This window comes from Neltuma alba, unplaced genomic scaffold, assembly GCF_004799145.2.
Source record: "Neltuma alba isolate B1F8T4 unplaced genomic scaffold, ASM479914v2 tig00010970_pilon, whole genome shotgun sequence".
Taxonomy (NCBI): Eukaryota; Viridiplantae; Streptophyta; class Magnoliopsida; order Fabales; family Fabaceae; genus Neltuma; species Neltuma alba.
Genome location: NW_021635733.1, coordinates 612,610 through 635,504, shown reverse-complemented (window position 1 = coordinate 635,504; position 22,895 = coordinate 612,610). Strand labels below are relative to the sequence as shown.

The window sequence follows — 22,895 nt, the reverse complement described above, 5'->3', positions numbered from 1 at the left end:
TCGCGCTGTGTTGAGTCAGGTATCAGTCAAAACCACGTATAAAAGGCCGAATCCTTTGAAAGTCCATCAACTCTTAGCTTCGCGTTTCCAGCTTCCCAAGTCTACTTTCCCATTCTCCAAAATCCCCGCAATCCCAGTCAAAGCACCAAGTTCTAGCTCTCACAGATCCTTCTTGAAGATGTCCCAACTCGCAGAGACCTATGCTTGCATGCCTTCCACGGAGCGAGGCCGTGGGATTTTGATTTCCGGCGATTCCAAATCCAATTCAATTGTTTACACCAATGGCAGATCGGTCGTCCTCATGAACCTCGACAATCCCCTTCAGGTTTCGGTTTACGGCGAGCACGCCTACCCGGCTACAGTGGCTCGGTATTCCCCCAATGGTGAGTGGATCGCGTCTGCTGATGTATCAGGCACCGTCAGGATTTGGGGGACCCGCAATAACTTCGTTCTGAAGAAGGAGTTCAAGGTGTTATCGGGACGGATCGACGATCTACAGTGGTCGCCGGACGGTCTGAGAATCGTGGCTTGTGGTGAAGGAAAAGGAAAGTCATTAGTACGCGCTTTTATGTGAGTGTTCACTTTTCCTTTCTGTGGAGAAAATGCAGAACAATATCAGGGAAGTGAGAATCTGTATGAATGCATGTGCATATATTTCTTAGTTCGAAGCTTTTTAGATTCGCGATTATTGCGTTGATTGATACATAGAAGCAATTATACTGAAACTCCTTAAAACCTAAGTGATTATGTTCTGTTCGACCAAAAAAGGTGTTTGTTTTTCTGAAAAATCCGTTGACGTGGTTTGTCGTGACCTCCTAGCTATAACTCAAAATATTAGTACTGTTTGTAGTCAGCGGGGTTTCCTTGCGTGTAGTGATGGTGCTACAACGTTCAAAAGTTTAAACTTTAAAATAATTGTTGGTAAGGTATACTGAGGCTTTCAGATATGACATGGCACCCACCATAAAATGCTTTTATATACAGTATAAATGAGTGTTCTCCTTCAAACAAAAGTTAGTCCCTTCCTCAGAATATTCTTGAAGGGTGTACTAACTAAATAATTTTAGTAACTCTCAGACAATGAAAAGGGTCAACAGTAGCCCTTTTGGCAGTTCGCTCTTGCATTTGTCTGTCTGAGCACAAGTGTCGTGGAGAATTGCTTTGCTTGTTTTAACTTTTCAACTCCAGTTACGTGCTTTAGCCTTCCTTCTTATGGAATAATAGAAAGTGAGACTAAATGTCGCACCTGATGAATAGGCAGCTGAGACAAATCAGTTTTGAACAATAACGAAGTAATGAACACATATAATAATCAGAAGTCAGTGCAAAATTGAACTTTTGGTTCTTTGCATTTTATACTAAGATGAAAATTTTTCCCAAGTGTGAATTGGTTTATCAGTATTTCTACCATATAAAGAAAAAAAGCATCTGCCCATATCCCTAAACACTTTGGGCTTTGTCTTTCTATGAGTGTGTTAGAAGCTTTTCAATTATTTCATGTTTATGCATCATTATTGATAAATGGAATTACTTGCCCATATGCTCGTGTAGGGTTTCCACTTTAGTCTTCATTAGGCAGTTTTGAATTAAAATTTTTATTACTTACTGCTTAAACCCTAGAAGTAGGGTTAAGGTGAGTTTGAAAGCCTTCGTGCTTATCTTCTCCCATACAATGTTTGCATAACGGTTATTTGTTGTCCATATAATTATACTTACGTAAATTCTACTGAATAGGTGGGATTCTGGCACCAATGTTGGTGAATTTGATGGCCATTCAAGGCGTGTTTTGAGTTGTTCTTATAAGCCAACAAGACCTTTTCGCATTGTGACATGTGGAGAGGATTTTCTGGTAAACTTTTATGAAGGACCACCATTCAGATTTAAGCAATCTCACAGGTATGCTATGACAGACGTTATGGCGGTGTTGAACATTGATCTGATCTGAGGGCTGCATGTCCTGTTTTTGGATAATTGTTAAACATGCACCTTCCCACTGGCTTGTTTTATGATTCATTTGTGGGGAAATAATGTTATTATAGTGAAGTGGGAGCAGTCATCCAACTGAAATACAAGAAGGCATAGTACTTTTTTTTTTTTTTTTTTTCATAGTTGAAAAGATTTTTTTCCAACCCGTCTCGTCATATGCTTTTCATGAACTTTTATTGATAATTACTGTGGGACTCGAGACAAAAAAGAAAAGAAATTTGTGGATGATACAATGTAGATATCTACTTAATTTTTTATGAAGAACCAAAGACCGAAGTTGTGCATTAGCTTCAGTTTTGATGTTTTTAATCTACCCCAGTATGTTAGACAGGTACATTTGAATTAATCTATTTTTATTGGCTTGTTTCTTTCATGCTTTCCACCAGTTGCATTAGTATTGATAAGTTACCTATCTCACATTGATTATTATTTATGTTCAGGCATCATTCAAATTTTGTCAATTGTGTAAGATATTCCCCTGATGGAAGTAAATTTTTAAGTGTAAGCTCCGACAAAAAGGGTATTATATATGATGGGAAAAGTGGGGAGAAAGTTGGTGAGCTGTCTTCTGAAGGTGCCCATACTGGCAGTATCTATGCTGTTAGCTGGAGTCCTGATGGCAAACAGGTGAGCAAAATTCTATTTATGGATTCTGTCAACACCAACACCCCCTGGCATACTGACCATGTTAGAAATACTTTTAGAAAATCTGGGTTTATGATAAATTCTAGTAGAACACAAAGCACGATAAAACTACTAAATTCAGATTTGAAAGGGTTACTACGAATGATGTTCTGTGCATAGTCATAATTAGACAAGAAGAATCGGTTTTCAAATCCCATGCTTTGCACTTTAAATGCATTTCCTTTCTCGTTCTTTGCCTTATTCTCTTCAGTCTTCATATATGGAGTTGCCCACTTAATGTTCTCTTCCAGTGTTGTCAGAATTGGACCAGTTATTGAACTGGGTGGAGCGCTGGTTCACTAAACCATGGTCAGACCTTGGTCGAACTGGTTTCAATTAGAATAATTTAATTTAAAGAATGCATATGAAAAATAAAAAATATTTTGGACAGTTTAATAAAGTAACAAACACAAAGCAACAACCTATTTCATGCAAATGCTTTTAGGTGGTAAAGATGTGAGACAATTTATTGTGCGTGCAGTTTAGGCGTATCATAGTTTATCTTAGAGGAATGCCAATGAAAAATTTTCTGCTTTCCTTTGCTAGCTGGGAGTATAAGTGAGCTTTCCGCATGATGCTCTTAAGGAAATGCCATTTTTTGGTGGAGTTTTCTTATACTTTCTTGATGAAAATATTTTATCTAGTTACAAATTCATAGATAAATATTAAATTTTAAGCCTATATTTGATATAATTAATATCTTGAATGTTACTTCTTGATACAGGTTTAGTATAAGGCTTTGTTTGGTTCAATGGAAGGGAGGGGAGGGGAGGTTAATTAAAGGAAGGGGAGGGGAGGGGAAGGGAGGTCATGGTTTTGTTTGGTTGGAGGGGAGGGGAAGGGAGGGGAGATTTCTTGTTTGGTTCATAAGGGGAGGGGAGGGGAGGTAATTATAAATTGACAAATATACCCTTATCTCTATATTTAGACTAATTTATTTTTTTAATACATACACGATATAATATATAATTATAATACACACATGTTATGATATGTATATATTAATACATATGATATGTATATATTATATAATTATATAATTATATTATTATTATCAAATATTATTAGTGGCTAAAAAGAGAAAGAAGTGAAAAAAGATTTTTAATAAGATGGACAAACTTGGAATATTAAAAAGTTAGTATGGGTAGTTTGGTCAATATTAGACATAATATTTCTCTCCCTTCCAAAAAACCCCAAATTTGGAGGGGAGCATGGGGAGGGGAGGGGAGCACTAAAAAACAAATTTCTTCCCTCCCCTCCCCTCTATTTTTCCCAACCAAACACACTTATCCCCTCCTCTCTCCTCCCCTCCCTTCAACAACCCTCCAACCAAACAAAGCCTAATTTTTACTGGAAGATTAGACCTCTGGAATGGTATACTTTGTTTAGTTTAATAGTAGAATGTTGACGTCACTTTATGGTTATAGTTAAGTTGTCTATTTGAATATTTTGCTGAACTCTTACCTCGGCGCTTTTGAACAAGTATTCTTTGGTATTGGTTGTTCTCCCCCAACTCTTTCCAAGTAATTCTTGTTGAGCAATTGGAATCTGATCTCAAGTTGTGATGTTATATTTAGGTTCTTACTGTATCTGCAGACAAGTCAGCAAAAATATGGGACATATCTGATGACAACATCGGAAAAGTGAAAAAAACATTGACTTCTCCTGGTTCTGGTGGAATTGAAGACATGTTAGTTGGCTGTCTGTGGTTAAATGATCGTATTGTCACTGTTTCTCTTGGTGGGGTAATATCTATATTTTTAGTAAGCGATCTTGATAAAGCCCCCACAACTTTATCTGGACACATGAAAAATGTATCCTCCTTAACTACTCTTCCAAACAACCCTAGAGTGCTTTTGTCTAGCAGTTATGATGGTATAATATTTAAGTGGACTCAAGGGATTGGATATGGTGGTAAAGTACAAAGAAAGGAGAATTCTCAGATCAAAGTCTTGGCAGCTGCAGAAGAAGAGATTGTTACAGCTGGATTTGATAATAAGGTGAGTGCTTTGCTTATTTTCTTCAGCTACAATGGAAATTGTTTTCGCGACATTATAGTCTATTTAATGGCCTTTCTGTCCTATTTAATAGGAATTAAGAAACCAGTGTGCTTTTCATGTTCGTTTAAATGTTAGGTGATTTTACTGTGCCAAAATAACGGACTTTTTCTGCATGTGATGTATTTAAAGATTCAGAGAAGTCTCTATAAACACTTGACAATTGTTTGATTTGGAGAACGTGGAAGTTTATTCTAAAAGGGTTAGAAGGCACGCTTCATATTTTACTGATCCTAGAGTATGTAACATGTATGATTTAACTGTTTGGACTAGAATCTAATACCCTGATCTTCGTAATTTTCCTCCAAAAAGGAAGAAAACATATTTGCACTTATATTGTTATCTGTTTGTAATTATTCCATCACTTCAGGTATTTATATCTTGTAACAGTTAAACCATGGAGAGACTGTCTTGCATGGCAGCTTATCTTCTCCAATAAGCACTTATCAATTAGCTTAGATCTATTTGGATGCATGTATTTTTTAAGGTGTTTTTAGCTTATTTTTATGAGATTCGTGGCAAAGCTTGATAAAATGCTAATCAAATTTGTCGAAGTAATTCTTGGAGTTTCAATTCAAACGCGAAGCATGACAACTTCTGAATAAGGACTTATCTAACTAATTTATCTGAACAGTGCCAAAGGTCTTTATGCTCAGTATGGCAATGTTAAGAATAAATTTATTACTCTGGAGATGATATCGTTTTTGCTGCCTTGGTAATCTCAATCTTGAGTGCCTCGAAAACATGGGCATTTATAATATCCATTGCCTTTTCTTAAATGTATATTTATGTATGGATTTTTTTTTTCTTGAGGTGTATAGTAAATAGTGATATTTTCATGCTCAGCTCATGGCACAAAGCCAACCAGTTTATGTGACTAGAACTTTGAATATAAATGGATATAACTGAGATCTGACATCGATCTGCCATTTGTCAGCATTTGAAAATTTTAGTGATTAAAGAAATTGTAAAGCATCTTCTTTATTGCTTTCATGAAGTGGCTGAAGCATTAAGTGTGAGCATTTTGCAACAATTCATATTTTCTCTTATCCCTCCATGATTCTCTTCTGACACCCTAGATATGGCGAGCTACTTTACAAGGGGATCATTGCGGAGATGCTGAAGCGATTGATGTAGGAAGTCAACCAAAGGACTTGAGTGTTGCACTTCTATCTCCTGAACTTGCTCTGGTTTCAATTGATTCAGGAGTTGTCATGCTTCGCGGTGCAAAAATTGTGTCGACAATTAATCTGGGGTTTGTTGTAACGGCTTCTGCTGTATCACCTGATGGAAGTGAAGCTATTATTGGTGGACAGGATGGTAAGCTGCGCATATATTCTATATCTGGTGATACTCTTACAGAAGAAGCAGTCCTTGAGAAGCATCGAGGTGCAATCAGTGTCATTCGTTACTCTCCAGATGTTTCCATGTTTGCATCAGGGGATGTCAATCGGGAAGCTATAGTGTGGGACCGGGCCTCCAGAGAGGTATTTTGAATATATGAGCAATACACGTATTGTATATTAAGCTTTTACAAGCTCAAGTAATTGTGAAAAAGAAATGTGTGGCATGGTTATATGCTTGACCGTTTGGAAATATTGTTTTGCAGGTCAAACTTAAGAATATGTTGTACCACACTGCACGAATAAACTGTCTTGCTTGGTCCCCTGATGGTAGTAGGATTGCTACTGGATCACTAGACACATGTGTCATTGTATATGAAATTGACCAGCCAGTATCTAATAGAGTCACGATAAAGGGTGCTCATTTAGGTGGTGTTTATGGGTTGGCTTTCACTGATGAGTATACTTTGGTGAGCTCAGGTGAGGATGCTTTCATCCGTGTCTGGAAATTAACCCCGCCATGAGTCTTGACATCAATGCTTATTTTAAGATGTAAAGGTGGGAATTATGTCTCGGACCTGAATCTATTCCTTCAACGGGCTTCATACAAATCAGAACTGAAAAGGAAGTGATTATCAGCAGAAGCTGGGGATTATCTTGAAGGAACTCAAGTTTTTTTCTATTTTGTTTGGTTAAGTTACATTGCTAATACTGCTAGCGTCTGCCTGCTATTTACTTTCAAGTATACAATTTGAGGCTGGAGCCATTTTTCCTGGTGCCGCATTCGGAAGTAGGGGTTTCTGAGAGTTCTTTGTCTAGACAATGATGGCATTGGCACCAGTACATCTCCGTAATATCTTGTTGACCTGATGTTGAAATCAAATCCTGATACGAAGATTCTCAATAGTTGCGCCAGAATTTGAAGAAACCAATGCTGTGTACATTACCTGGAAACTCGTTGGATGGTTTTTTGAGTGTTAAATGTGCTGATAAACACAGGGCATAGTCCAGCTTTTAGGCATTTGATTATATTGGTTTGTTAGCTGATATGAAGATTGTGTTGTGTTGTTTGTGTGCTGTTTTAATGAATATGCTTTTGTTTCCCAATCCCCCAAAAACAACAGTGAAGGCAATTTTTTTTTTCCTGTTCACTGATTATGTTCCTTAAAATGGACTTGGTTTTTATTTTTTTTTTTGGTACCAGGTCTTTTGTTATAAAAATAAATGTAAAAATTTTTTTTAGCAGACCCATTTAAGAGAATTTAAGCAAAATTTTCTCAAGTCTTCTCCTTGAAAAGAAAGGTAAATCATAGGTGGTAGTTTGGCTCAAATATATCCTGGGATTGAGTTTATTTTTATATTTTCCCCTCAATTTCCGTATGCTATAATTGGATTTAATTTAATGAAAGTAATCATCTAAAAGTTAAAACAATGAACAATTTGCTCGTTTAGCATATCATGCTTCACTTGTGTTCAAAATATTTTCCTGGTATTGTATTTCGTTATCGCGTTAAGTTTGAATTAGAACAGCCGGCTTAAATTCTTAATATCAATAGTAACAGTCTAATATGCACCTGAAATGGAGATTTGACAACAAAAGTGATCATGGTCTAACGTTCATGATCACGTACTTGGACTAATAGAAGACATTAAAGTAATAATCAAGTATCAATTGAAATATAAGACATTAATTCTGGGCCAAATCAGTTAAGGGCAATGATCCTTCCGAACTACTGGCTTTCTTGGCTGCTTACAATTGAACTCAATCCTGCATGAATGATGTTTTGAATGGAACCTTGCAACAATATACGATGGGACCAGGGCTTAGGTTTAGTGAAAACGATTAATTACTCACAACATGGCGAATCAAAATTTGAATTATTATTAAGAGAATGGTCCTCATTTAATACCTAACAATGCCTTAAATATAATTGTTTTTAACAGAAGAATGTGTATCCCCAGCAAAAATATACACACACATATTGGGTCTATTGGTCGTGGTTGTCTCCATTCAATTGGTGAATGATGATCGCAAGGGAGAAAACGTGGTTAATAGAATCTTTGATGCAAGGGTAAGCAACACAAATCGGTTCATTCCAAGTTCCTTCCGCCTCGTCTCTTCAGCTTTTTTTGATCACTCCTTCTCTTCCTTAGCCAATAATTCTTGAATTAATATCATCTTGGGTTCTTTGATATCAGGGGCAATGTTCATCGTCTCCCTAGGTTTTGCATTATTCTCCATGGAAGAATCTTGGTTGAGACAAGAGATTGTTGCATGTGATCTCTTATGTTGTGATGTGGTGACTAAAAATTAGATAAACTATTGGCTAAACCAAGCAGAGAATGACACACTTGAAGCATGATATTTGTATTAGATGGAGGCAAACACTAACAACTTGAAATTACAAGTAGGACGAGTTCGAGTGCAAATGTTAAAAGACAAGCACATGGGAAATAGGGAGGTGTATAGTAGAAGAGGAACAAACATTGACAAACTCCAGGGCCAAAGTGTGGAGGGGTCTTAAGAGATTGTGAAGGTGGGTGGATTATTGTGAGATTTGCTTCAAAAATTACATATATAATATCCCTTATTTTTAATATAAGAGCTTTTTGGAATCTGATTTGGTCTTAAATATAGACACACACACACAAGACCTTAATTCTTTTTGTCTTCCAAATTTATAATTTATTCCTTAAAGTATCCCAATTAATCACACATGTCAAGGGGCTTTCATTCAAGTTAGTCATGATTAAGAAATTTTTAAAAAATCAACTCATATTTGTGATAAATAACCAACTTAATTAATTTTTTTAATCTATTTAAATTAGTTAAATAACTTTTATATTAAAGAACGGAGGCATTATTAGTGCATAGACTTTGATCTTCTAATCCAACTCTAATATTTTGAAGCTCAAATGTATTTAGGAATTGCCCCTCCTAAGTCCTAACCAAAGGTTCTATCTAGGCCAGGTTAGGAAATCATATTCTGTTTCTGAAATTGTTGCTGGTGTTTAATTTTCAAGGACATATTTGATCACGCAAGAAGACGCATGGGATGATAAAGAAAAAAGGGGAAGTCGTATTGTGCATCATCGTAGTGTTGATATGTTGACAAATCTACTGGGGACGATACTGCATTTTCAAATTCACGTGCGATGCCGATGACAATTTGGGCTTTGGGAAGTGGGGGGATCTTTGGAAGCATCTCACATGTTTGTATTAATATACAGTAATAATGGTCCACTGACCACTCCTGCTGCTCTTCATCACTATCCCAACTCTGAGCCATTGGGACCAATCTAATCTTTTATTTTTGGTCACTTTTCCCCTCACGCCTCTAATTTTGATGACATTTTCTTTCCCCATATGCTTTGCCATTAAGTTTAGCGAAAGGAATCAATTTCTCACAACGATATAATGAACTAATGTTTGAATTTTTATTGGGATGTGGCTATATTTAATACTTGATAATGTTTTGAGCAAGCCTCAATTAAAAGGATACATGTACTTAATAAAAAAAAAACATGTGAATCAAAGTAAGTAAAATCTAAAATGAGTATGTGAAAGATCACGTGTTCTTCAAAGTTGAAAACAATGTGCGGATTATCCTGTTTTTAAGATGATATTTGTTCTCACTATATATTTACATGGCAAATTGATTGACCTATCATACTTTTCTTGGATTAAAATGGTGTTTTCTTATCCGCCTAGGTTACGTGATACTGTCGTTTTCAAAGTACCTCAACCAGCACAATCCTTTGATATGCAATGTTAGGATGCCTTGTTAACATCTGGCTACAAATAGACCTACCATGTTTATGTCGCTGATCAAGTGATAGTGGATTTTTATGCTGTTCATAGATTACACACACATTAAGGTTCATGTTGCGTTAATAACACAACCTCTTACATTTTTATAGTAATAATTAATATAGTGAGTAATAATAAATGATATTGATATTGTCAATCAACAATAAATAACATGGTATTAAAATCCAACATCACTTGGAATGGTCATATCAGTGGATGGATGAATTAGCTTCATTTTGAATGAATTAGCTTTATTACTAGTTCGATTAAGAGTTTTGAATGAGTCCGCTAAGTCATATTTTATATTTGTTTTCTCTCTTTACTAATCCTAAGACATCATTTTGAGTTTAGACAACAATAATCTATAGTAATTTTTAATGCTATATATAAATAGTTAGGAAAATGACAGATAAAAAAAACTGAAATTAGGATATCCCAATTTAAGAAGTTAAGGGTTGAAATGACAAAAAGAAAAGTTATTCTCATATTAAAATTTTGAAATTCAAGACAAAAGACAAAAATGACCCATTTGTTTGTTTTTTTTTTCCCAAAGGTTCAACCCCTCGTCGGCAACTGGACGTCGATGCCGGCCACCAGCATTGGCCACTGGTGTGGGGGCTACCCGCAAAGCTTTTTTTTGCGACAGATTTTTTTTTGCCATGTGAGAAATTATTTAAGGAAAGTGGTGGGGCGATTTGATCCTACTATTCTTTCATTTGGGCCAGTAAAAAAAAAGGTGACCACTAAGCCACCAATGATTTGCTAGTCTTAAGTTTAAATTTGTTATTTTTCAATCAAAACTTGTTATTCCTAGATAAATTGTTATAAACAAGTCAACTTATATATACTTTTTTTTTTTGCATAATAAGGTTGGCAAATCATTAGTGGCCTAATATCATCTTTCCTTTTATTGACTCAAATGATCAAGGGGTAGCGGGATCAAATCCTACCCCCACTGTTTTCCTTAAATAATTTCTTACATGGCAAAAAAAATTTGTCACAAAAAAGAAAACTCTGCCGGCAGCCACCACACCGGTGGCCCATGCTGGCGTCCAATCACCAGCCGTAGCCAGACACCGGCAAGGGCTTGAACTTTTTAAAAAAAAAAAAAACAAAGGAGCATTTCTGTCTTTTCTTCTAAATTTTAAAATGGGAGAATTACAATGAGGTCCTATACAAGAAAAAAATTATAAAACAAGTCCCATAGATTGTTATTCTTTACTCTAGACTTGTCATTACAAACTGTTCAAGTTGTTATTAGATCTTTTAGTAGTTATTTCTCGTGCATGGGACTTGATTATAATTCTCTCTTTTAAAATTCTAATTTGGGACTAACTTCCCTCTCTATTATTTTCAACCCTTAATTTCAAGTTTCTTTAGTTGTTATTTTCCCTAAATATTTTTATATTTTGATTAAATTATACTATTTTAACTAAGATTGGGTATTTTTGATAAATAAAAAGGGTTAAGAAGGACAACGACAGGATAGACTGAGGACCAAAAATTCGCATGCGTGGATGTGCCTGAATTGCATGTCTTGAAAATGGCGCATGCAGATTGCAGAGTGCAGACGCAACTCGCCGACAAAATATCTCCGGGGACTGAACTAATCTATTGCAAAAATACCCCCACCTTTGTTTCAAAATGACCACCCAAGTCCCTCCAATCATTAACCAGATTGCATGCCAGTCTTTGACTTTCATCACCTCATTCTTACTACTTCAATGATACTAATATTACGTTTGCGTGCACTATCCTACCCCCTAGTTAGTTTAATTTTCAATTTAATTTTAAATATAAGATTTTAATTTATTTTGTTTATTATATTTAATCTATTTTTTTAAAATAATTCTTACAGTAAGTACACATGTTAAATATTTAATTAATTAGTAGTTTTAACTAATATATATAATTAGTAAAAATTTAACTCATATTTATTATAAATAACTAAATTAACAAATTTTTTCAATCTATTCAATTAATTAATTAGTTTTTATATTAAAAACATGTAGTATTAACTGATAATAATTAGGTGTTCAAATGTCTGCCTCTCTGGAGTTCGAACGTTTTCTTTTCCTAATTGCGATTGTCCGATTTTGGGCGATCTCGTAATCTTTCTTGATTACGACGTTATCGGATCATGAGTGTCCTTTTTTATTTTTAATAAAAAAGTGTGTGTGTATTTTATTTTGTTCTTATGCCGAATTTAATAATTTAATTCTTTTAACTATGTTTCCTCAGAGAAATTTAACTGAGTTATTTATATAACATTCGACAATAGTGAAGAACTCAAAAGTCCTTCGACTCAATGACCCTAACTATTTTTTTAAAAAAATCTTTCTTAAATATGTACTTAGAAGTTTAACTCTCCTCATGAGAGATGCATATGTAAATTCTTTCGAAAGATGACTAAAAAAAAATGAAAAACATACATAATGCTCTACAAGAAAATACCTACCAACAATAGTTTAGTTTCTTTTTCCCCACAGCCAGCAATAACAAGTTTATGGTCATAAATCCTTAAAATACGATAATCAAGATCTTATAATTAGGACCAGATATAGTATTTCTTTATAGTTCTCATAAACATATATTAGTATACTAATAAATTCATAACAATCCTAATCAGTTAATTAAGCGATGTTCTAAAATTCATGTCAATTTATTAAATAACTAAGAAGACACAAATAATCTGGGCCCCAAAGGAGAGAATCAGCCCCCCAAAAAAAAATAGAGAAAAGTACAACTACCTCCCCATCTACCATTATAATACAAGTGTTTAAAAATTTAATTTGGTATTAAATACAAAAATTTAGCCTGTTTTATTTTATATTTTCCTCCAAATATCTTTATTCATAGTTAGAGATTCAGAGAGTATTTTAGAAAAGTTAACATATATTTATTAAAAATAAATAATTTAGTTATTTTTTTTTAAAATTTTTTTAAGTTAATTATCTGGCTCTTAAAATTGAAATAGTATTATCCATTAATTAATGATGGAAAGATGCATAAAATGAAATAAGGATGCGTTGTCGTGCCTATCCGGTTAATCAAAAGGGACGTCAGACAAGAAGGGCCCTATATAAAGTCAAGCTTCTCACTCACCTTCTTCCATTCTTTACAGTACTGGAATCACACACACACACACACTCTCTCTCTCTCTCTCTGTTGAAGATGGAGACCGGAGGTTACAGTCGTCGATGGTTGTGGCTGTACTTGGTGGCGCTGATCCAGTGCTTGGCGGCTGCATCCGAGGTTAATGAGGCTGCAATTCCGGCGAGCAAAGTAAAGTTCGATACCGGAGGGCTGAGCAGAGAGAGCTTCCGGCAGGGGTTCGTGTTCGGAACGGCGACGTCGGCGTATCAGGTGGAGGGTATGGCCCAAAAAGACGGGCGTGGTCCCAGCATTTGGGATGTTTTCGCCAAGAAACCAGGTATTATTTTCATTGTCAAATCTCATACGTTTATTGCAAATGGCATTAAAGAACTTCAAACCAATTTGCTTTTTAAAAATGCAGAGCTACAAAACATTTATCCAATCAGCCAATAATGAGTGATAAAATAGTATGTTTACGTCTTAGCCAGGGGATGATATCCCATAATAAGCTGTTATGAGTACTCATTAGTCCCACATCGTTTAGATTCGAAAAGAAATCTCGGTGATGGGTTTCAAGTTTTTGTGAACAGTCACCTTGAAAGAGACCATATATCTCTTCTGCTCTAGAGGGAAGGGCAGACGGCAGAGGAGGAGTTTTTTCAAATAGTTTTAATTTTTTTTAAAAATAAATAAATGGGGTTATAAAGTTTTAGTACATAAAACTTAATTAAAAATTTTGGACCTCACTAATCTAATAGCAGTATTTTAGAATCAAACTTGTTTTAAAAATTTTCCTCAATGGGAGGTTAAGATTCTAGATTAAGAAAAATAATCAAATGCATCAATTTTTTTTTTTAAAGAATGATGTCTCCGAAGGGAAAAGATTTTGATTTTTAATATCCCTCAATTTATTTTACTTAGAGTTACGAGCAAGACTATAATTTTAAAAAGAGAGCAATTGATGGTAATTTAAACTCTTAAAAAGACAGGTAAATAAAAGTAAGTTTTTTTTTAAATTTTAATAAAAGAACATATAAAAAATTATAAAAATATAATGTTAGCTGAATTTTCAGGATTAGTATATCAATATATTAAAAGAATCACATGTGTGATATAGTAGTCTATGATTATAATTTGCATTTCATTTAAATCCCTATAATTAATGATTTAATTTGTTGTCGGCGAGCAGGAATTGTTGCGAATAATGGCTCAGCGGATCTCTCGGTGGATCAGTATCATCGCTATAAAGTAAGTCTTTTCAACATTATAATAAATGGGAGGGATTGTCCTTCAATAATATAAAAAACTGAATTTAACCTCAATTCTTTAATATTAAACTCTGGAGATACCATATGTCCCCTTGTAGATTCCGATCTCTATGAATCGTTACTTTTCCTTAAAAAATGATGAAAGCGAAGCTGATTATCTAGTGACTGCAATTGTAATTGACATCGTTGGTCCAAATAATACTCCACGTTGGGACTAATGAAAAGACATTGCATAAGTTAGAACAGCATCATTCAAGTTCACGGACACTTGGTGCCTGATGAAAGATTCTAATGCCACTTAAGCAGTGTGTAACTGAAATCAAATTATAATTTTAAGAATAATTTTACAGTATATGAAAAAAAATATGTGAAAGGAGTTTTGTTTCAATTTACATAAAAACACTTATAAAAGTTTTTTTTCATTTATCCAAACACTGCCTTACTTTATATATATTCTCTTTCAGAACTTCAAACACTGTACTTTTCTTTTTTAACCAATGCCTAGTGGATTTTTTTTTATAAAACACACACACTCTCCTTCTGCTTCTTAATATATGATAATATATAAATTTGTTAGATATTAAGTTTGGTTCTACTAAATATAAAATTGTAATCCATTTTGTTTATCACTTTTTCCTAAGCTAATTTATTTAGGTCATAAACTGAACATAAGATTCTCTTTAAGAGATCAAACCATATTTGTTATAATTAACTACTTTATCTTATTTTTTTCCTACCTCCATTATAAAATAAGTCTTATATAAATTTGTTAGATATTAAGTTTGGTTCTACTAAATATAAAATTGTAATCCATTTTGTTTATCACTTTTTCCTAAGCTAATTTATTTAGGTCATAAACTGAACATAAGATTCTCTTTAAGCGATCAAACCATATTTGTTATAATTAACTACTTTATCTTATTTTTTTCCTACCTCCATTATAAATAAGTCTTCTTTTTAGGAATGGAGGAGTGACTCTTGTATTGACACTAAGAGGTAGCATATTATATTGGTTCTAGTCAAATCATGGTTTTGATCAAATCAATGAAACTAGAGTAATTTTGTCTTAGAAGTTATGAAATCACTTCTTCACTCGGTTACTAAAGAAGCACTAAAATCTGTTTAAACTCCCCCCCCCCCCCCCAACCCCGGGGGGGCCAGGGGGGAGAAGCACTGAAATCTTCCCTTATGACTTGGAGTGATGTCGAGAAATAAGATTGAGGACACGTTGGCAACCCAAAAAAAAGAAGAAAAAAAGATTGAGTACACTGCATTAACTATGTTTACTTTCACAGGAAGATGTGGACCTCATGGCTAACCTAAATTTCGATGCTTACCGGTTCTCAATTTCATGGTCCAGAATTTTCCCAAGTAATTCTTCATTCCATTGCTGCAATTCTGTATTATTAAACAATGCAAACCAATAATAACGTCGAAGAGGCCTTCTGATGATAATTGAACCCACCACTTTTGCAGATGGAACTGGCCAAGTAAATTGGAAAGGAGTCGCTTACTACAATAGGTTGATCGATTACTTGCTAAAACGAGGTAAACTTGGGATCAAATCTATAAGACTTGCATACATGTGCTCACTTGTTAATATCAATTTTAATGTTAACTTTTCATGCGTGACATTTCTGAAACCTGATCAGGCATTACTCCATATGCAAACTTGTACCATTATGACCTTCCTTTGGCTCTTGAGTTGAGATACAAAGGACTATTGAGCCGCCAAGTTGTGTGAGTCCAGTAGTATTATGTATTCTATTGTGCTTCTACTTAATTGCATAGTCGGAACTGATATATCTGATCAAAGCTTCCAATATTGTACAGAGAGGATTTTGCAGATTATGCAGAGTTTTGTTTCAAGACTTTTGGAGACAGAGTGAAGAACTGGATGACATTTAATGAGCCCAGAGTTGTAGCTGCTCTTGGTTATGATAATGGCTTCTTTGCTCCTGGAAGGTGCTCAAAAGCTTATGGGAATTGTACTGCTGGTGATTCTGGTACCGAGCCTTACATTGTAGCGCACAATTTGATATTATCACACGCAGCTGCAGTTCATAGATACAGAACCAAGTACCTGGTAATGCTAAGAAACTTTTAAATGGAGAAAACTTATAGGGCGCTGGAAGATTCCTAATGCAGTAATGAACCTGGTTGTTTCAGGAAAAACAAAAGGGAAGGATTGGAATTCTTTTGGATTTTGTATGGTATGAGAATCTTACAAGATCAAAGGCTGATAATTATGCAGCTCAGAGAGCTAGAGACTTTCATCTTGGATGGTAAAAGCCTTAAGAATCTGTATATGAGGCATTTGTAGCAAACTCCTTTCCCAGGTTCTAAAAATCTGTAGTTACATTGTTCAAATTCATGCAGGTTCCTTCATCCTATTGTGTATGGTGAGTATCCTAAGACCATCCAAAACATTGTTGGGAAAAGGCTTCCTAAGTTCACTCAGGAGGAAGTCAAGATAGTGAAGGGCTCCATTGATTTTGTCGGCATCAATCAATACACTACTTACTACATGTATGATAACCATCAACAAGAACCAAAAGTCCCAGGCTACCAAATGGATTGGCATGCAGGATTTGCTTGTAAGATCACCTTCCCTTCACAATTTTTCTTTAATAATTTCAGGCTATTTTAGTTATTAATATTGATTTTCTCATGTATATTGCAGATGCAAAGAATGGAGTTCCTGTTGGTCCAAGAGTGAGCTTGATTCCAGTAACAGATTTGCCTTATAATTTCACTGATCATGCAGTATCTCTGATATAACTGGAAAATTTGCAGGCAAACTCATATTGGCTCTACAATGTGCCATGGGGCATGTACAAAGCATTGATGTATGTCAAGGAACGTTATGGAAACCCTACTGTCATCTTATCTGAAAATGGTAAGTGAAAGCCAGATATTGCTTCTAGTTTTACCGATTTCTACCAATTGTTTGAATGGGAAGAAAAATAGAGAGAAAAGAATACTAGAAAGGAAAACTCCCAAAAATGGTTAACTTTTTAATCTGTGATGAGTTTATCATTCGTAGGCATGGACGATCCGGGTAATGTAACACTTGCCAAGGGGCTGCATGACACCACAAGGATCAATTACTACAAAGGTTATTTGACACAGCTAAAGAAGGCAGCTGATGAAGGAGCAAATGTGGTTGGTTACTTTGCATGGTCCTTGCTTGATAACTTTGAGTGGAGATTAGGCTACACTTCAAGGTTTGGCATTACCTATGTTGATTTCAAAACCCTCAAGAGATACCCAAAGATGTCTGCATATTGGTTCAAGCAGCTTCTCACCAGAAAGAAGCAGTAAGCAGAACCAACAAGTTAATTGAATCCTAGTTTCATTTCTATTGGTGAGCGCTTTTATGAAAATGTAATCACTTGACTATGTTCAATGATCAATGCTAGTCTTGGAATAAAATGAAGTTGTTGTCTGCTTTAACTAATATTTCTGTGATGCGTAGTTTGTTCAGACTGTTGAAAATTGTATTAATATGTACCCAGAAGAAAATGACGAGGTTAATGAACAAACTGATGGGGAAATAACAGAGAGTTCGGTTCAATAATTTATCTCTAAGGTTAGTTTATGACAACTGAGACTTGTTGCATTGGAAAAGAGAAGACATTGAATAAAAAGAATTTAAGAAGTCAATATTGCAATGCACTCTTGTTGTCTTACTCTCCCTTTTTCTTTTTCTTTTTCTTTTTTGGATCGATATAAAGCTTGGCTTTGGATCAAAGTCTTATTCTCTGGTTTAACACAACAGAAGTACTCAAAAAATTCAAGTTTAACATGTTCGGATATCTGCTGGTCTTAATGTAAAGATGGATGTGTGATGAAAGAAAGGGACAAACATTATCACCAAAAAGTAAAAGAAAGGGAAAAACATTTTGCAAGTACTTTCATCAAATCTTGTGTTAGTACTTATAATTTGATGCGTATATCTTTAATGTTTTTTTTCCTTTTTAATTAAATACTTTAATTTTACTATGTTAGCACTGTTAGTCTTTATAACTTTGTTAGTAGCGTTAGCTCCTATATAAAAAAAAAAACTATCGATGCTAATAGAGTTTAGTTAAGAAAAAAAGTATGCAGGTGACAAATTAATAATTAAGAAAAAGTGCAAAAATGATTTTTGTCGAAGTTGTGAAATCTCACTTCCAGTAGTAGAAAAGTAAACACTACGGATCATTGGATTGAAAGTAGACTTCGGCATTCTCTCTCTTGAAACGTGTGCCGCTTTTTACTTTCACTTGTGATGGGCGAACCTGTTTGCCGGAAAATCCCTCCGGATCGTACTTCGGAAGAGGGGACTTTGCAGATTCAGTCAAAAAAATCAAAGAAGGAGATCAAGGAAGACACACTGATGTCAGACAAAATGGAAGATGCGGAAGGTTGTTTTGATGAAAATGTGCCCCGGACGGCTAAAGTGCACAGCAGTGAAAAAGAACAGGGGAGGTCATATCGTGATTCCCTCTTGGGTTTCAAAGCCCAGGGCTTCAATGGGATTGCTCACAGTAACTCAACTATGGAAGAAGACCCATTGCTATCTGATTTATTAGATCAAACATGGAAACTACCAGAACCATCGGAAGATATCAAAAAACTAATGGAAGTATACCCGGTAGTTCCATGCACTGAGGAGGAGTTCAATGAATGTTGCCAACCGTGGAATAATGCACTAGTTATCACAGTTCTTGGTGCGAGGTTCCATTTATCCAGATTAAGAGACCAGCTATCCAGGATATGGGGATTCAGTGATTTCGAGCTTATTGACCTCCCAAACAATTACTATGTAGTTCGTTTTGGTGACGATGAACTTTGGGGAGCAAGATACAAGAAGGTCCTTTTTGAGGGTCCGTGGATCATAGCTCAACACAGTGTACTGGTTCAACGATGGTCTCCTTACTTTGACCCTTTCCAGAACCCTCTAGGGAGAATTGCCACCTGGGTGAGGATTCCAAATATACCTTTGCACTGCTACTCAAAGAAGTATATATGGAGACTAGGAGACATGATAGGAAAGACAATAAAGGTGGACATGCACACGATAGCCAATATCGAAGAGTCAAAAGCAAAGGTGGAAAGAGGACGGTTCGCACGCATCTGTGTGGAATTGGACCTGCAGAAGAAACTGGTACCAAGAATAATCTGCACTTCGGCACTGTATAATGTCGAGTACGAGGGTCTGGGGCTGATATGCTTCTCGTGTGGTAGGTACGGGCACCGAAAGGAAGCTTGCCCATGGAAGCCTAGCTCAGGAGAACAGCAGGAGGAGTACAATAGCACCCCAAAGGTAGCATCACCGAACTACAGTTCGCCGGCGACCCAAGTTACGACAGAGGACGAGAAATTCGGACCATGGATGTTTGTCAAAGGTCCGAGCCGAATACGGAACTCGAGGACTGTGAATAGGAACAGTACAGGAGCCGGAAATGGGTCTCATCAGCAGTACGAAAAAAAAGAAGGGAGAAGATATCCACAGACAAGATTTGCAGCTATAGCAGACCTGGAAGAAGAGCTGAAAGAACTAGACGATAGGTCCACTGATCTAGACGGAAGCGCTAATCTGCTGACAAAATCTGGGAATGAAATAGTCATCTACGAAGGGCGGGTAGACCACCAGAAGGAAAAGAAGATGGGTCCTATGCCCAAAGGAAAAGAAAAATTGAAAGGGGGTTTTAAAGTTAAAACAGGACAGATGGGCTTGGGAAAAGAAAATAGAAGCCCCGCTTTGGTAGCCCAGAAAACAAAAGCCCAAACCAGCAAATGTTCGGTGACAGAGAAAGAAGGAGGAGTCCAGGAAACAAGCACAAAAGCAGGGCCCAGGAAACTCAGTCAAAGGACCCATATAGTTGTCAGTGGAAGTTCAAAGTCGACAGAGCCCATAATGCTAGAACAGAATAAGGAAGCCCACCGAGAGAAAATGGAAGGAGTGGTGATGGAAGGCGTCATAGAAGGTGACAACATTTGTTCAGAGAATCAACCAAGCCTGGCAGGGAAATTAATAGAGACAGAGAATACATCAATTGCGCAAGCCCCTCTGTGGGAAGCTATGGAGGATGAACCAGGAAAGAATCTCTCGGGGACCAGTATATCTGGAAGTGTGCAACGCAAGGGCATCTCGTGTGAAGGTAAACCACCCGATCAATAAGGTGTTTGTTATTGTTTGGGGGTCTTTCCTTTTTGTCTTTAATGATTATCTCTTCCTGGAATTGTCGTGGAGCAGCTGGTAGAGCCTTTCCACGTATTTTTAAAGATATTGTAAGGAAGTATAGTATCAATGTCATGGGATTATTTGAAACTAGAATAAGTGGAGTTAAAGCAGAGAAAGTGATTCGCCGATTGGGATTTAATAACTGGATCAGGGTTGAAGCCACTGGCTACGCAGGAGGAATATGGGTCCTATGGAACGAGGAGGAAGTATCTGTTGAATATATTTATTCTAACACGCAATTGCTCCATTGCAAACTCACGGACATTTCTTCGGGCGAGGTAATATTCTCCACTTTTGTTTATGGCGACACCACAATATGCAAAAGAAGATTGCTATGGGAGTCCCTAAAAAAGATTGCGGAGAGTGTCAACGGGGCCTGGACTGTATTGGGTGATTTTAATGCTTTTTTGGAGCCTGGGGACAAGTTAGGGGGCACACCACCAGTTAGGCAGATGATGGAATCCTTCCAATCCTGTGTGAACCACTGTGAACTATTGGAGATACCAGTAGTAGGGGACCGTTTCACGTGGGAAAGAGAAAGAGTCAGAGAAAGATTGGACTGGGCCTTTTGTAATTCAGACTGGGAGCTAACACACCCTCACTTCAAAGTCTACCACCAGCTACGCTTCAAGTCTGATCATAGAGTTTTGGTGCTGGCCGGAGAGAAAATTGACAGCTTTCAAAACTCAAGGAAAACCTTTAAATATCAGGCAGCGTGGTGCCTTGAATCTGATTTCAAAGAGCTAGTCAAGGCAACTTGGGAAGGGAAGAACTGGAATGAAGGCAGAATTTCCTTTGAAAATAAGGTTTCTGAGTGGAATGAGAAAGTGGTTGGTAACATCCCTAAAAAGAAGAAGGAGGTTCTGAGGAGGCTGGAGGGAATTGATAGGGTTCGGCAGCAAAATACCAGTAATGGTCTCTTCAAACTAGAAAAAAAGTTGTGGAGGGAGTTGTGGAAACTTACCACGCAAGAGGAGCTAATTTGGTACCAAAAATCAAGATGCCAGTGGCTCAAATTTGGAGATAAAAATTCGAGATTCTTCCATGCTACCACTGTGATGAAAAGAAAGAGATCTAAGGTTGAATCATTGCAGGATGAAAATGGAATTTGGCAGTCTGATCAGAAAATTCTAAGTCAAATGGCCCGTGATTTCTTCAAAGCTCTTTACACAAAGGACCCGTATGTCAAGAAGGTAGATAACTGGCCAGCTGGGTTTCCCTCCCTTACCCTAGAACAGATTGAATTCATTCAGCGTGAAGTGACAGAAATAGAAATAAAGACAGCGGCTTTTGACATGGGTGCTTTCAAAGCACCAGGACCGGATGGGTTACAACCTCACTTCTTCCAATCACAATGGCAAGAGATAGGACCAAAAGTTTGTGAGCTGATTGCAAACCTCTTTAAAGATCCGACAGGATTAAATGAGATTAACCACACTAATATTGTGCTGATTCCCAAAGTTGATCATCCGACTGAACTCAAGGATTTCAGACCCATTTCACTGTGCAATGTTTGCTTCAAAATCCTTAGTAAAGTACTGGCAAACCGGCTGAAAGGAGTCATGGATTTATTGATTCAACCAAACCAGTGCAGCTTCATCAGTGGGCGGCATAGTAGCGATAACATCATTATTGCTCAAGAGGTAATTCATACCATGAGGTCGAAGAGGAGTGGGCAAGGGTTTGTAGCGATCAAAGTTGATATGGAAAAAGCGTATGATAGACTTGACTGGCAGTTTCTAGAATTTACACTCTGCAGTTTGGGCCTAAGTGGCAGTTTTGTCAACTTGATTATGAAGTGTGTTTCCTCAGCTTCCATGAGAGTATTATGGAATGGCATACCCACTGAAACGTTCTTCCCAACAAGGGGGGTGAGACAAGGTGACCCCCTAAGTCCGTACCTTTTTGTAATCTGTATGGAAAGATTAGGCCAACTGATAAATACTGAAGTACAAGAGGGGCGGTGGAAACCCATCTCGCTGTGCAGCGGGGGACCTAAACTAACGCACTTGTTCTTCGCAGATGACCTGGTCTTATTCAGTGAAGCCTCTCAAGCCCAAATGGAAGAGATAAGAAATACTATGAGTTTCTTCTGTGAAGTGTCAGGACATAAGATAAACCTTCAGAAATCCAGAATGTTTGTCTCCAGGAATGTCCACTCAAGTCGAGCGAACTCCCTCAGTCATTGGTTGGGAATTAAACTAACTGCAGACCTTGGAAGATACCTAGGGGTTCCTTTACTGCATAAGAGAATGATGAAGGTAACCTTTGCACCGATTGTTCAAAAGGTTAGAAAGAAGCTTGCTAGCTGGAAGGGAAAGTACTTAAGCATGGCAGGTAGAGTAGTTCTGATAAAATCTGTCCTATCTGCTCTCCCTTACTACCAGATGCAGTCAACATTACTGCCAAAAGGAGTCT

At 36.6% G+C, this 22,895-nt stretch overlaps 2 protein-coding genes across 2 annotated transcripts; both read left to right on the top strand.

Annotated features, from left to right (window-relative positions):
- On the top strand, positions 1-7,188 carry LOC114760338 (actin-interacting protein 1-2-like). Its single transcript, XM_028949598.1, has 6 exons — positions 1-570; positions 1,735-1,896; positions 2,427-2,613; positions 4,248-4,670; positions 5,807-6,214; positions 6,337-7,188. The coding sequence occupies exons 1-6, from the start codon at positions 179-181 to the stop codon at positions 6,592-6,594; spliced, it is 1,830 nt and encodes a 609-aa protein (XP_028805431.1). The 5' UTR covers positions 1-178; the 3' UTR covers positions 6,595-7,188.
- A 5,816-nt stretch (positions 7,189-13,004) lies between these two features.
- Positions 13,005-17,618, top strand: LOC114760341 (beta-glucosidase 44-like). Its single transcript, XM_028949601.1, has 11 exons — positions 13,005-13,314; positions 14,167-14,225; positions 15,541-15,616; positions 15,722-15,793; positions 15,898-15,985; positions 16,079-16,331; positions 16,415-16,530; positions 16,625-16,842; positions 16,929-16,960; positions 17,042-17,144; positions 17,292-17,618. Exons 1-11 carry the CDS (start codon positions 13,056-13,058, stop codon positions 17,567-17,569), a joined length of 1,554 nt encoding a protein of 517 aa, XP_028805434.1. The 5' UTR covers positions 13,005-13,055; the 3' UTR covers positions 17,570-17,618.
- Positions 17,619-22,895: the final 5,277 nt, after the last annotated feature.